The sequence below is a fragment of the Ceratotherium simum genome, chromosome 20 (assembly GCF_057802395.1).
Source record: "Ceratotherium simum simum isolate JZ-2026a chromosome 20, ASM5780239v1, whole genome shotgun sequence".
NCBI classification, from domain to species: domain Eukaryota; kingdom Metazoa; phylum Chordata; class Mammalia; order Perissodactyla; family Rhinocerotidae; genus Ceratotherium; species Ceratotherium simum.
Window position 1 is genome coordinate 39260711 of NC_141919.1, and position 14238 is coordinate 39274948.

The 14238-nt window shown below is 43.5% G+C and overlaps 1 protein-coding gene across 3 annotated transcripts in view; it reads right to left on the reverse strand.

The window, feature by feature from the left end:
* SLC24A2 (solute carrier family 24 member 2) overlaps positions 1-4804 on the reverse strand; it is a 244763-nt gene extending 239959 nt beyond the window's left edge. For all 3 annotated transcript variants that reach the window (XM_087444672.1, XM_087444671.1, XM_087444670.1), the window contains exons 1-2: positions 4713-4804; positions 1747-2830 (exon numbers count right to left, since the gene is read on the reverse strand). In XM_087444672.1, the coding sequence (XP_087300798.1) occupies positions 1747-2676 (930 nt within the window). In that variant the 5' untranslated portion in view covers positions 2677-2830; positions 4713-4804. The remainder of the gene's footprint in view (positions 1-1746; positions 2831-4712) is intronic.
* Between the last annotated feature and the right edge of the window lie 9434 nt (positions 4805-14238).

A 14238-nucleotide genomic window follows, 5' to 3' on the forward strand; every position in this document is an offset into this window, starting at 1 on the left:
AAATGGCTTATAATTGATTAAATACTGTTTATAAACCATATTTAAAAAGTTATTCCCAAATGCACGAAACCAGCTCTCCCCACACCCGCCAAATCAGAATACAGAATCCTCCTGCAATCTTAAAGACACCATTGGATGGCTCTGCAAATTCCTTTTTCATAAATGTTGCCAACATAACCTTCAGCCAAGTCTGTGTCTAAGTTTGAAGTTCCACTGCAGTGTAACAAAACAAAAAAGGATTGAGTTCTCAAAAAGACTTTTTACCCTTGATGTGCCCAGGATATTTATAAGACACCAAATCATTTCCTTGCCTCTAAAAAATATGCCTTTCCCTTGGTAATTGTTCAGTACTCTGATTGGGATAAACACATAGACTGTTAATGCAAACCACTCAAACTAGCAGTCAGGCTTGAGGAGAAGGCTCGAGAGATCATCCTTTTGATTACAAAATTGGAGCAGGGAGAGGGGCTCCAAGGATGACCCTGTCTTATGCCCTCATATACTCAGTTCTCACATCTGAATGCCTGTTTGCCATGTATCCTGCTAAATGATTTTTTTTTATTAGTTTCTAACAAACAACCACACACTGAGTGAAATGTTAGAAAAAATATAGGACAAAACATTTCTCTTTTGCATATCATAAATGGAAATATTACTAATGGTTTTTTTCTGCACTTTGCTTCCATCCATAAATATGATGGATGGCCATCAAACTTGAACATAAAGGAATTATGCTAAATTAATATAATTTTTTTCCATTCTGGACAACATATCTCACCCTCTGCTCAACATCTGTTTTTTGCACACATGAGAATTTTCCCAGATGCTAGTGAGAAAATTCTGCATATGTGTTTTGGTTTTCTGTTTAAAATCACATTCGGAGACAACATTCCAATGTTAGGATATAAATCAGAACTGTATTACTATACTTACAAAATGTTATTGGTGTTGCTTATCCATTATTTTAAAAAGTTAGTTTATATTTTTGTAGATCAATTTTTTCTAAGCTCTTTACCAATCTGCTCACCACCTAAGTGGTGGGATGGCCACTATTGTCATTAAAACTCCCTCAAATTCTACCTTAAAAATATTTGGGGCATACAAAATGGGCCATCGAGCTATAGAGACAGGAAGCAGGACTTGCCAGTGATGCTCTTTAATGAATCCTGATCAGTTCCTGGTCAAGAGATCTGAGGCATTATTGTGTGATCCAGAAGAATAGCTGTGACCCACTGTAATGACCAGTCCTGCTAGGCTCCAGGCTGCTGGCTTAAAGGTACAGCTCTGGTGAGGTGACACAAACAAATATTTCCCCTAAATACCTTTAAAGAGATGGTTCTTGATAATTGTCACACACCCATTTTAAATTAAAAAAAAGCCCTGCCACTTGCTAGGCACACACATACTTTTCCATGAAAATTAAATTGCTCACAAAATAGTTATGCCTCCTTTCAGAAAATAAGAGACAACTGCTGAGTCTGCTCTGGGATGCTTACGTAACCTATATTTACAAACCTTTTACTCTGAAGCAAGTAGCTTGAGAATCTAGGAGACACCCACAAGAATACCCCCAAATTATTTTTCCCACCGTCATGTTATTCTGGCTATCACAGACCTGCAGAAAGAAGTCTGCTATCCACTACAGCCCAAAACACCATCACATTAAAAAAGTGGCAGATCTCAAAAACATAAGAATTCAGAACTATGGTCGAGAAGAACATTAAATAAACAACCACCACCACCAACCTTTGCTTGGGCCTCTGGCGCTGTCACCTTGACGACTTTATTGCGATTGATCATTTGCTTCACCCATCTTTCTACTTGGACGTTGAATTTCATGAAAACCACATAGCCAAAATAAGCTGTTAAGAGAAGTAAGCTTTCCCACCACATGATAACATTATCCAGGAAAAATATGATCAGCATGATCAAGTCAACGATGTAGAAGGACACGTCCCGAAAGAGCGGCCACCACGTCAGGTTTAAGATTTCTCTAGAAAACAGAGCACACATTCCAATAACAAAGAGGATATTGAACACTGCTGATCCCACGATTGTGCCTATGCCAACATTGCTGTGAGCAATGAATACCCCTATGAGAGATGTGAAAAGTTCTGGGGCTGAGCCCCCTGCAGCCATAAAGGTAGCTCCAGCCACATCATCAGAGATGCCCAGTTTTTCAGTGATGACAGTCAAAGAAGGAACAAAGAACTCATCACAGACAATGGCTAAGGCTATGAACATGTAGATCATCCCAATGACATGGAGAATGATGGCGCCTTTTCTTCGCTGCTCGAGGGAAAAGATGTCTCTTGGGTAGTCTCCTTGGGCGTGATCTGTATTATTCTCAGATTTGTCTTCCTGAGAAAGAGGTGGCTGTGGACTATAATCCCGAATCTTGTCATTTAAATCTAAGAGAGTTCTTGGACGGTAACTGTGTGCTACCCCAGGGCCACTTGCACCATTGCCCTCTCCTGTGCTCTGTGTCTCTGTCTCAGAAAAGGCACTGATTGAAAATGGGACAGTGCTAATGGCTACCAGGCCCATGAACAGGCCTAAGATTCGAATTAACTTCAGTTTTTTCCTGACATTATAATGTCTCCTGTAGCCAGATGGTGACTTATCTGAACACCATTTCTCAAGGGAAGTGATGGCTGTGCTTTGATGCAGATCCATCCTGGGGCTTCCGGTGGATGTGGTGGTCTTCAAATTGTAGACTCAACCAGATGGTTCTTTCATACTTTTCCTCACTTTATAGTTAACGGTGCTTGTGGGGCACTTCCACAATCAGGGATTCTTATGCTTCACAGGAAATATTTTCGACATTACGCTTAAATAAAAATAAAAACGAGGATAAGTCAATCATAAAATCACATGTCTTTTTTACAAAAAGAAAACTTTGCAGATATGATAAAGTCCTATCCTGTAGCATTGCAACCTTGAGTAAGTTAGGTTATTCCTCCATGCCTCAGTTTCCCCATTTCAAAAATTAGGACAATTACCACCAAGGATTGTTTTGATGATAAGAAGAGTCAAAACACATGCAGCACCAGGAGTAGGATGTGGCACATAGTTGGCACTTAGGATAATATATGTATGAACTCAAACATTTTGGTAAATCCAATGTGAGATGTAGACAACGTAGATGTAAGTATAAAATTTTATAGATGAAAACCTATCAGTTTATTCCACCTGAAATCATGTAACAAATAACCTCTCAGTGCTAAAAAGATACCACTTCTTTTAGAACTATCCATGTACTTGACAACCAACAATTATTCATTGTGTTTTCTTTTAGTCCAATTATATAATTTTAGTGGCAGGCGCATTTTTGTATTTAATCTATCATTTGGAAAGGGTTGAGTGTTGGCCGAGGTAGTAATCTTTTCCTGCACACATAAAGATCTCAGGATCTTATTATGAACAGCCTCTTCTATATTAGATGCAAAAAAAGTAGCCCTTTAAAAGTTTAAGTTTACAGAAGAACGTTCTGACATGAACACTGTCTTCCCTAAACATCCAGGCATTGCTTCCAGCTCAAGCTTATTTTTAAAAACAACATTTACTCATATTTAAAATAGGCAACTTAGTAAATCAAACAACTCCTAACAAGTAGGCTATTTCAAGAGACCAAATGTGGATTTCATAAACAATATGCAAGTTGCAGCAATACCTCTGTCCACAAAATCTGCCAAAAATAGCCCCGGCACTGACTCTTCTAGTAGCTTAGATATCCAAGCAGTTGTCATTCTCTTTTCCACAGAGGAGATGGGTAAAATACCCAGACACGATAGCTGATATTCTGAAGGTTCCCCTTTTTAATTTTCTTTGAAAACACTGTTTAAGTTTTTTCCCCCCTATATCAACGATTTCATTTTACAGACATTCGCTGAGATCATCTCAGGTGTAAAATAAGCTAATTAAACACATGCCACTTAAACACTGAGATTAGCTGGAGCTCAGGTTTGCAGAGCAGAGCAAGGGCACAAATCAAACCAGCCTGAGAGCCTGCTACTCCTGAGATAAACCCAACCCATCACAGAGATTCCCGGCTGGCTGCAGATGTCGACGCTTAGCACGAGCGATTATGCGACTCACAGCGCGCCGGGATTGTCACAATGCTGGGCCGGGGCAACTGGCAGGGACGGACTCAACTCCCAGAGCGCGCTCCCGGCTCCAGCCTGAGCCAGCCTCGACCTGCAAACCCACCACTGCGCTCCCTGGACGCTGCCTCCGCAGGCGAAGCGCACCCCCAGCCGCGCCCCAACTTTGCCTTGTGTGGTCCCAAACTTTCCCTGGTGGGTTAATAGGGAAATAAAACTAAAGGACAGACGCCCCACTAGCGAGCCCGGAGCTGGGATGCAGCCTGGGGAGGCGCTTGGCCCGCATCTCCCCGAATCTTTTGTGGGTGGGTAGGGGAAGGGAGCACCCCTCTGCGCATCTCCCCCGACGGCAGGCCCTGCCCCGGGCCCCCGACCCCGAGCCGGAAGCAAGGGCGATTGGGGTGGGAGAAGCGGGGGCTCGAAAGCCGCACCCCGGAGCGGAGAGAGTTGGCTAACTCCTTGCGGGGCCTGGGGCACCCACGTCCACCGCGGAGCCACCTGTGAGCCTGCGGCGCGGCAGCGGGAATGCGAGCAACCGGGATCCGGGGACAGCGACCACTGAGGCCACCAAGCCTGGCGGCTGGCGGGGGCTCGGACGCCCTCACTTACCGGGATCCGCCAGGAGGACGCGCACACGGCGGGGGCCCGAGCGCGGCCCGCCGCCTTCTCCGGCCCTCCGCCTCCCCGCTCCGAGGCCCGGGCACCGGCTGCGGCTCGCGCTCGCCGCCGCTCTCGCCGGCCGGGGCTGCGCTCGGGAGGAGACTGCGCCGCGGCGAGCCCCGCGCGCCGCCTCCGGTGCTGCCCGGCCCCCGCCGCCCCTCCCTCTCGGCTCCGCGCCCTCTGCTCCACGCCTCCCGGGCGCAGAGGCGACGCCAGCAGCCGTCTCTTAGGAGATTTCTCCGCAGTGGGGACGGGGGTCAGGATTTGCAGGCGAGCAAGGACAGAGAGGAGAAATCGTACAGGTCGGTGACGCGCCTGCTTCCCAGAGCCTGAAAGTGCTGCCAACTTTGGGGTTATCGATGCCGGGCACCTCCTCTCCGATTATCTGCAGAAAGTGACAGCAGTCACACATTTCTTTAGGAGGCGGTGTAATGTGTAATGGTGGAACAGACGTTCAGCGAAAAGGCACGGAGTCCTGCAGTGTTGTCTGCTCAGGCGCAGGGGTTCTGGAGTCTCGGGTTTGGACGGTTGGGACACTGAAGGGTCTTTAGTCTTGCAGGCCGCCCTTTCATTTCATGGATGATGAAACTGAGACCCAAGACACAGCATCATTTTGAGTTACTGACAGGGTTTATATTCTGGCCTCTGGACTCGCAGCCCGGTGCTCTTTCCTGCCCTGTCTGGAAAGCAAGATGCCCTTGACCGCAAGAAATTGAGTCAGGATTTTAGGGATTAGAGGCAAGAATCTGGGCCAAAGAGTGGGAAAAGATGAGATAAACCGAGTCCTGAGAGAAGCCCAGTTTACCAAGCCCTGTGACCACCACCCACACTGCCAAGAGGTGCCCACCAGGGAAACCTTTGGGACCTCCAGCGTGCTTTCCGCTCTCCTCACCCTCCACCTTCCTCCTGTTTTCCACTTAGAGGGGGTTTCTTCATGCCTTCCTGGGAATGGGGGGAATGTCGGTCATATCCAGAAAGCTCACCTCCTCTGACTTTGAGTAAAACTCTATACTCAGACTTTTATACTTACTCTTGATAAATCAAGAGAAACTTTGGGAACCTAGAAATCTTTTTCTCCCATCAAAGCCAGGCATTTAAGACTATTGTCTTGCTAAGGATTTCAGGGTCCTATTTTGGAAGTCATTGGCTGAAATTTTTTTATCTTTACTATTTATTTTGGAAAATTTCAGACATATACAAATGTAAGAGAATAGTATAATGAACCTCCATGGGGCCATCACCCGGCTTGAACAATTATCAACTCATGGCCAGTCGTGTTTCATCTATACCTCTTTTTCCCATGCCATTATTTTAAGGCAAATCCCAGACATCATATCATTTTATCTGTAAATATTTACAGAAAGCAAGGAAGCTACCAGCCACTACTAGGATCGTGTCAAAAAGACTAAGGAACCAGTTCAAATAGGCTTCCCTTAGGCAAGCCTATGTGTCAATTTGAGCAACAAAAATTGATAATAATTGCAACTATTTCAGACACATTAAATATAAGTTCATAAAGATTCTAGAGTAACTCAATTGGTCACTATTGATGGATAAGAGGGAATGAACTCATTAATTTGAAACTGTTTTAGAATAAAAGAAAACAATCGTGCATTTATTTGGCCTTTTCTATACAAACTGGACCTCAGGGTAACCAACTAGGCCTTACTTTTACCCTGCCCTTATCTTTGCTTTCCTGGTCTAACAATCCTAGTCTTCCCTGATGCAATGGATGCCTCTAGATACAGGCGGGGAGAAGATCTTGTATACCAGGTTCAGCTTAAAAGAAAAAGATGAAAATATATTTTAAAAATATATTCCTATATCCATGTCACACCCCTCCTACTAGGATATTTATAAATGTCATCCAGCTAACTCCCCCTATAGCCCAGAGATGCCCCTGAGTCTCTACTTAGTGGAAAGGAGAATAACCCCAGATGAAGACCTTATCAGTCTGCAGGTTGTGTTGGTTGGGGTTTGTACTTGGCTGCGTATAATAGAAACTCATCCTTAGTGAGTTAACCAAATAAGAGTTTATTTTTCTTGTGTAAAAAAGAAGTCTGGGGCAGGCCCCGTGGCTTAGCGGTTAAGTGCGCGCGCTCCGCTACTGGCAGCCCGGGTTCGGATCCCTGGCACACACCGACGCAGTGCTTCTCTGGCCATGCTGGGGCCGCGTCCCACATACAGCAACTAGAAGGATGTGCAGCTATGACATACAACTATCCACTGGGGCTTTGGGGGGAAAATAAATAAGTAAAATTAAAAAAAAAAAAAAAGAAGTCTGAAAGCAGACGGTCCAGGGTTAGTATAGTAGCTCCAAGATACCTTCAAGGAACCCAAATCTTTTGTTCTGTCTTCCTTGAAGTATGGCTTTTATCTTCATAGCCACAAAAGGGTTGCCTCTTTCAAGTATCACATCTGTGTTCCATGCAGGAAGAAGGGAAAGAATGAAAGGTGAAAGGCAGAAGGCCTCCTTGCTAAGCTTTGCCTTTTTATTTAGAAAGGGATACTTTGTCAAAACTTCATATACATTTCATTGGCCAAAAGTTGGTCACATAGTCATACTTAGCTGCAAAAGAGTGTAAAGAGTATTTTAACTAGGCTATTAGTCACCATTTAGAAAATCAGTGTTTTCTTAGTAATACAGAAGGGGGAAACGAATGTTGGGTGGGCAACCAGCAGCACTTGACGCACAGTTCCATAGCATCTCAATGATATCCACACTGGACTAAAGACTTGGCAGCTGAACTTGGCAGTCAACTACCATGACAGTTGAGAAGGCTAAAACTGCCATCATCTGAGTGATGCGGAAAAGCGTGGTCTATCATTTGTCTAAGTCATATGACATGAAAGCAGTAGAATTGAACAACATCTGTAGGTCTCCCAGGTCCACAGACCCTACTGCCTGGTCATGAAGAGAAAGGGAGCTTCATGAGAAAATTTACTACCACTAAATGATGAGCTATTAAACGGTAGCGTTGACCAAAAAAATCTTTGCTAAGAGATTTAAGTAATCGATGGGTTTCTCTGTATAAATTATTATCAAAGAGCCAACTCTTTATTTATTTTTAGATACCTGCATTAGTATAAACATTAGTTGGCATCATAGTTACTCTTCTATTAACTGTATGATTTGTTAGAATACAGAGTTGATGGGAGTCTTTGGTAATTACTGGTTAAGAATGATGGGCTTCTTTTGTAATTCTGGAGAGGAGTCTTTTAAAAATCAATAATGAATTTTAAAAAGCATGGGGTCATACTTAAGCTAATAAGGAATTTTTAATATGAAACTGCCAAAGGGAAAAAGGAATCAGATTCCAGTTGAAGGTGGTGACATAAGAGGATCCTGAACTCACCTCCTCCCGCGAACACACTGAATCTACAGCTGATTACAGAACAAAATTTTCTGCAAAAAAACACAAAATACTGGCTGAGTAACTCAGATGCATCAGGTAGGAAAAGCTGGGACACAGTCTCACCATAAACCCAACCCTCAGCAAAGTGACCCCCAGTTGGGAGGGAACTCAAGACCGAGAGCTTCTCCCTGAGGAGTGAAGGGTTTGCACCCCACATTGAGTACCCCCAACTTTTAAGACCTGCGCCTGAGAGATGAGCTCCCAAAACCTTTAGCTTTGAAAACCAACAGGGCTCCTGTCTGGGAGGCCCCCAAGGCTATAAGGATGTGAGGAACGGCTCTTAAAGGCTCGTGCACTCAGACTCACCTGCCCCAAAGCCCAGAAGCGGCTGGTGGGGGGCGGGGGGGGGGGCGCCTGGACTTTGTGTAGGAGAGACCCATTTGCTTGTCTTGGAGCGTTGGCCTGAGGGACAGGCATCTGATTTGACACACACTTGGGGGCCTGCGGGGATGCTCTCCAGGGACAGAGACTGGTGGGTGGGCGCCATCTTTGTACTCTCCCTTTGCGTGCTCCAGAGCACTGGTATCTCCCAGACAGGGGCTTATGCACTCATCTGAGGCCCTGATTTTTGCAGCTACCACTCAGGGGTCACCTCTAGTTCACCTGTCACCGGTGGCCAGGGGGCTTAAGCTTGCGGTCCCGTAGGACTATATATATTGGCATACATTAAAAGCCGCTACCTGAGGGTCTAGCTTCCAATCAGCCTGAATCTAGGTGCTGACTGAGATCCTTCCCTTTGGGATCCTGACAGGTCTTGGCACACCCTCAACTACTGGGAACCATTAGAAATCAAATAGGCTCCCTGGATGACCACAAAGGTTTGAGAGACAACCAAGAGCTAGGGCAGGGTTGAACAAAAAGTTTCATCTCCTACAAGAGACCATTTCTTCAAGACTGGGAGAGGTGGCTGTTTTCATCTAATGCAAAAAAAAAATTAACACAGAGAGTCCAGCAAAATGAAGAAACAAACGAATATGTTCCAAACAAGAGAACAAGATAAAACTTCAGAAAAAAAAATTTTTAATGAAAACTGCCAAAGTGATGCTAGTTAACTTACTGAGCACCCATATCATTTTCACATAGAGACATAGGGTGGCGTGGTTTCAGGGTTCGGAAGGTCCCCTTGCCCCCATCCAAAATGACATCCCCAGTTAGCACTGTGCCTACAATTCCACCACTAGAAATATATTGTTTTGGCATTTTATTTTAAATCTTTGAAATTTTTTAAAAAAGTAAATGGCTCTATAGTTATAGTAATAGTAAGCAACTTTACATTGTTTTTTACTTGACACTCAGTCTAGAGGGAAAAAAAAAATTCCAGTAAATTTTCATGAGGGGAAGGTGGAAGAGAGATAGTTGAACGAGAAAGTTGTGGGCAACCTAGGGACAAGACGAAATATTTAAATTTTACTTTGTCAGTTAAACCACCTCTTTTTTCATTCTCCCCCAACACACTACCTTTCTTTCTCTCTTTTATTACAGTCTCCAGCTTCTCTGTTATCAATAGCTGCAGGCAATCAGGACATATATGTAGGATTCTGTGTGCACAAAAGCAATCGTTCCTAACCTTGACTCTTGTTAAACATTAGCATCAATGGGGGATGTTTTTAAAGGACTCTTGACAATGACCCTCTTCTTTTCCACTTACTATGAGCTCCTTGAGGGCGAGGATCAGTATCATGCATTTCCCAGCATCTAGCACAGCGCGTGGCATTTGTTCAACACATATCTGTGGAATGAATGAATGAGTGGCTGGCAAATGTGGTTACATAAAGGAGACTAGGTCAATCAGGAGGGTGCAGGTTATGCTGCGGTAACAAAGAGCTCAAAAATCACAGCGGCTTAAAACAACAAAGGGTTTTGTTTCTCACTCATGCTGCCTGTACTTTGTGTATCTTGTTATGTTGTCCTCACTCCTGACCCCAAGCTGGTCACTATTTTGAATACTGCCAGCTGCTGTCACAGAGAGAAAAGATGCATGGCAAATCTTGTACTTGTGTTTAAAGCTTCAGCTTGGAAGTGATGCACTCCTGCTACTCAAATTTCATTGGCTAAAGCAAAAAGCATGGCCATATCTATCTTTAAGGGAGCAGGAAGTGCAGGTGCACTATGTGCTTGGGAGAAGAATAGAAAGATTTGGTAGCCAGCACTAACGACTGCCACAATGGACAATAGGAGGAAGAAAAGGGAGCTAACATATGTTACACATCTACCATGAACTAGAAGTTTTCGATTATCTCTTTTGGATTATCTCTCAATCTCATAAGTTTTACCACTATTATTATTCCCATTTTACAGATGAAGAAACTGAGGCTCAGTGAGGATTAGTAGCTTGCCCAATATTAAGCAGCTCTCCTTTGTATCCAGTATTGGCTCCAAAGCCCAAGATTTTCTTCTAATGCTCATTGTATATGGCTGAGGTTTTTAGTCCCTAACTAAGAATTAGTTGCGTTTTGCCTGTTGGGATTACATGCTTAGGTGATTCCTGTGGATTTTTTTCTACCACCAGCTGGTCTACCATCTAGGATAACTGTCCACTTCCTAAGAGGATCTGTTTTGCTTAGTTAAAAATCACAGGTGTAAATATCAAAACAAAATCCTGGTGTTCTCTAAAAAATATTCTCCTCAGCCCCCAATCCTGGGCTGACTTTGTTTTCCTCTGCAGTTAGCTCATTTTTTGGCCAGTGGCTCTTTGCCTTCCGGTTCATTGAGAACCATAAAAGCAGAAAAAAAAATCTGTGGAATTGAGGGATGCAAGTACAACCTTCTTTGCTTTTGACAGTGGTTTCTGCAACAGCACTTAAAGCAACAAACCCAAATTATTGCTCTTTTTTCTTTTTTATCTATTTAGGAGATGAGGAATGATGAATACCTGATATTTTTACATTAGGGGCAGGAATTTTTCCAGGCTTCAATGCTCAGGAAGCACAAAAATTGAGTTTCTCTTTGCAAAACCAGCTCGGCTCAGGGCTCTTGAGCACCAAGGTAGGCACGGTGCTGAGGCAGCGCTCAGAGGAGGGCGGGAGCACCGTCTATTGATTGCATCAAGGGACTTGGAGTCTGAAACCCTGGCCATCTTCCTGACTCTAGCAGGGACTTCCTGAGTGACCTCCAGAGGTGCCCCTCTGTCTCTCAGAGCCACATCAACAAGGAAATCAGGATAAATAATACTGGTAAAAGGAGAGACACTGGGGAAGAGGCACAGAGTTGGGACAGTCCATTCAGAGGGCAAGCAAGGAGCGCTTCTTTCTAACAGCTCAAAAAAATTGTGCTCCTGTGGCCTTCCTTCTTAAACCACATTCTCTCTTTACCTATGTCTGGCTCAGAATTTCAATATAAAATAAAGTTTAGAATATTGGGAAAGAAGAGCCGTGTGCCTTTAAGCGTCAACCATAGGACAAGCCAGCGGGAGTGTATCCTTGGTTTTGAACGCTGAAATAAAATACTTGTTTTATTCAATTCCTAAAAGTAAAGTGAATGTGTCACCAGTCATTTTCCCAGCTCAGGGGTCTCAAGATGTTCCATTCAGCAACACTCTTCCCCTTCCAGATATGGTAGGGGGTCTCAACATCCTGATGCCATGGGAGCAGGCTGCCCTTGGCCTGACACTGGGATTCGGTTAATAAGTCTGTCTGGTGTTCGTGTTCACCATCTCCCCAAATCAGCCTTTATTGGTAATAACAGTGATGCTTTCTCCTCCACCTGACACTCCTTTTGCTTATTTCTCAATTATTTTAGAATCAAGATGGGAAGATAGGTGATATATATTGAGCCCCACATGTACTTCATATATTACTACAAGGCTTATATTTAAGAACTGCAATTTTTTTCCCCACAACTCTTGCTTCCTGGTACCTAGAAGTAACCATTTTGAAAGGTTTTAGCTGTTTGGGTTTTTTTTTTTTTTCCTGGCACTTATCAATATCTTTTGAAATAGTAGGCTCGTTTTGTTATCTCTTTATTATTCTGATTTGGACATTAGCTATTAAATTCCTGTTATGGAAGAAAAGGATTTCTTCCTCTTACAATATCCCCCCTCTCCCTCCCTGAAGCCCTCATCTCAACCTATCCCCTCTCCATCCTTCTGATATAGTTCTGTCACTATTTTGAATAAATTGATATCCATATCCTTTAATAATACTTACTTTAAGTTATGCAAATGTAATCATCAGTTGAGCTGCAGAGTATACCAATTCACCCCACACTCTCTGAGAGAACTGTACACGTCTCCTCGATATTTTCAAACATCGGTTGATCTGTCAGTTTCATGCTTACCCCCTCAGGTCTCATCCCTCCTGGAGCCCTGTGCTCTCCTGCTGTCAGGTGCACTGACAGATTTTAGGTCTGCTGCATGGTTGGATCTTGGGAATTCCCTCTGCCTCTTGTTAGCATTTAAAGCCCTGTTTCCTGAATCCCCTTTCTTATTCTACTCTCGTTTATTGGAGCACAGCCTCCAGGATCTTCCTCAGAAGGGGATGTGAGACGAGAATTTTTGAATGCTGTGCGTCTGTAATGTCTGCATCCTACAACCACACTCTTCAAAGTATGGCTTTGTGTAACTTTCTAGGTTAGAAACTGTCTTCCTTAGGAATTTGTGAGGCATTTGTTTCTTTTTTGTCTTTAATGTTCCATTGTTGCTGTGGGGAAGCCTGAAGCCATTCAGATTTCTGGTCCTTTTTTTTTTTTTTGAGGGAGATTGGTCCTGCACTAGCATCTGTTGCCAATCTTCCTCTTTTTTTTTTTTCCTCCCCAAAGCCCCGGTACATAGTTGTGTATCATAACTGTAGAGTTGTAGCTCTTCTATGTGGGAAGCTGCCTCAGCATGGCTTGATAAGCTGTGAGTATGTCCGCACCCAGGATCGGAACCAGCGAACCCTGGGTCGCCGAAGCGGAAGGTGCAAACTCAACTGCTGTGCTACTGGACCGGCCCCTGGATTCCTGGTCCTTGTTGATGGAATCTGGTTTTTCTTTTGAGAAGATTTTAAAACCTTCTTTTTATTCACAGTGTTCTAAAACTTCACGATAATGTGCCTTGGAGTGGATCTTTTCTCATTCATAGTTTTCTGCCCTAGAAACTCATATATGTCTGGGAAAATTACTTTTGGGTATATTTAAAAAATAATTTTCTTCTCTCCATTATTTATATCTTTTCTGGAATCTGTTATTTTGATTTTGACCTCCGTTGCCTGATCCTCTAATTAAGACATTTTTTTCTCCATTTTCCATCGTTTGAGAGATTTTTGCCTTTATCATTTAACTCTTCTAGTGTTAAAAAAATTTCAGCTTATCATATTTTTAAAAGCTATATCTTGTTTGTTGCATACTTTTTTAATATACAGCTTCCTGTTTTCATTTCTTAGGTCTAGTAGCTTCTCTTCTCTCCTGAGATGATGTAAGCTTCATGAGGCCATGGACTTTTTCTGCTTTGTTCATTATTTTAGTTCAACATCTAGAACAATGAGTGTCTACTATAGTAGGTGTTCAATACATATCTTTGAATTCATGAGAACATTTATTAGAGATTATTGCACATTTTCTTCTGCTCCCTGAAGTTTCAGTTTCCTATGAGATCCATTTTGCTGTTTTTTCTTTCCTAGTTTTCATATCACAGGTCTTTCTAAGATGTTTGGTGTATTTTGGTGTCTGTTAATAATTAAGAGTGAGGCACTAAAATGCTGGTTCAAAGTTCCTGCTTGGATGGGACCTCTCAAGAAGAGGGCTTTACAACGGGGTAATCAAGTGGGGCCTCACCATTCCATTGCGGGGAACACAGCGTCAGTATAACTTTTCTTGGGCTGATCAATTTCCCATGGAGGAGTTCTCCAAGCTCCTATCTGAGGTATTTATTCCTGGCTGCCAGCATTAGGGGAGTTGAGCAAGAAAAGAGGTTGGTGGAGTTTCGTTATTCAACTTATAGACTTTAAGGTAGCTCACACTTGACCACAGCTTTGCCGGAGGTCCCAGAACAACTCTGGTTGAGCTTCCTCAGAGGATCAACATCAGTCTTCTGCCAGCGTGGGAAGGGCCATCTCCTAGCTACACAGGATGGGGAAGGGTGT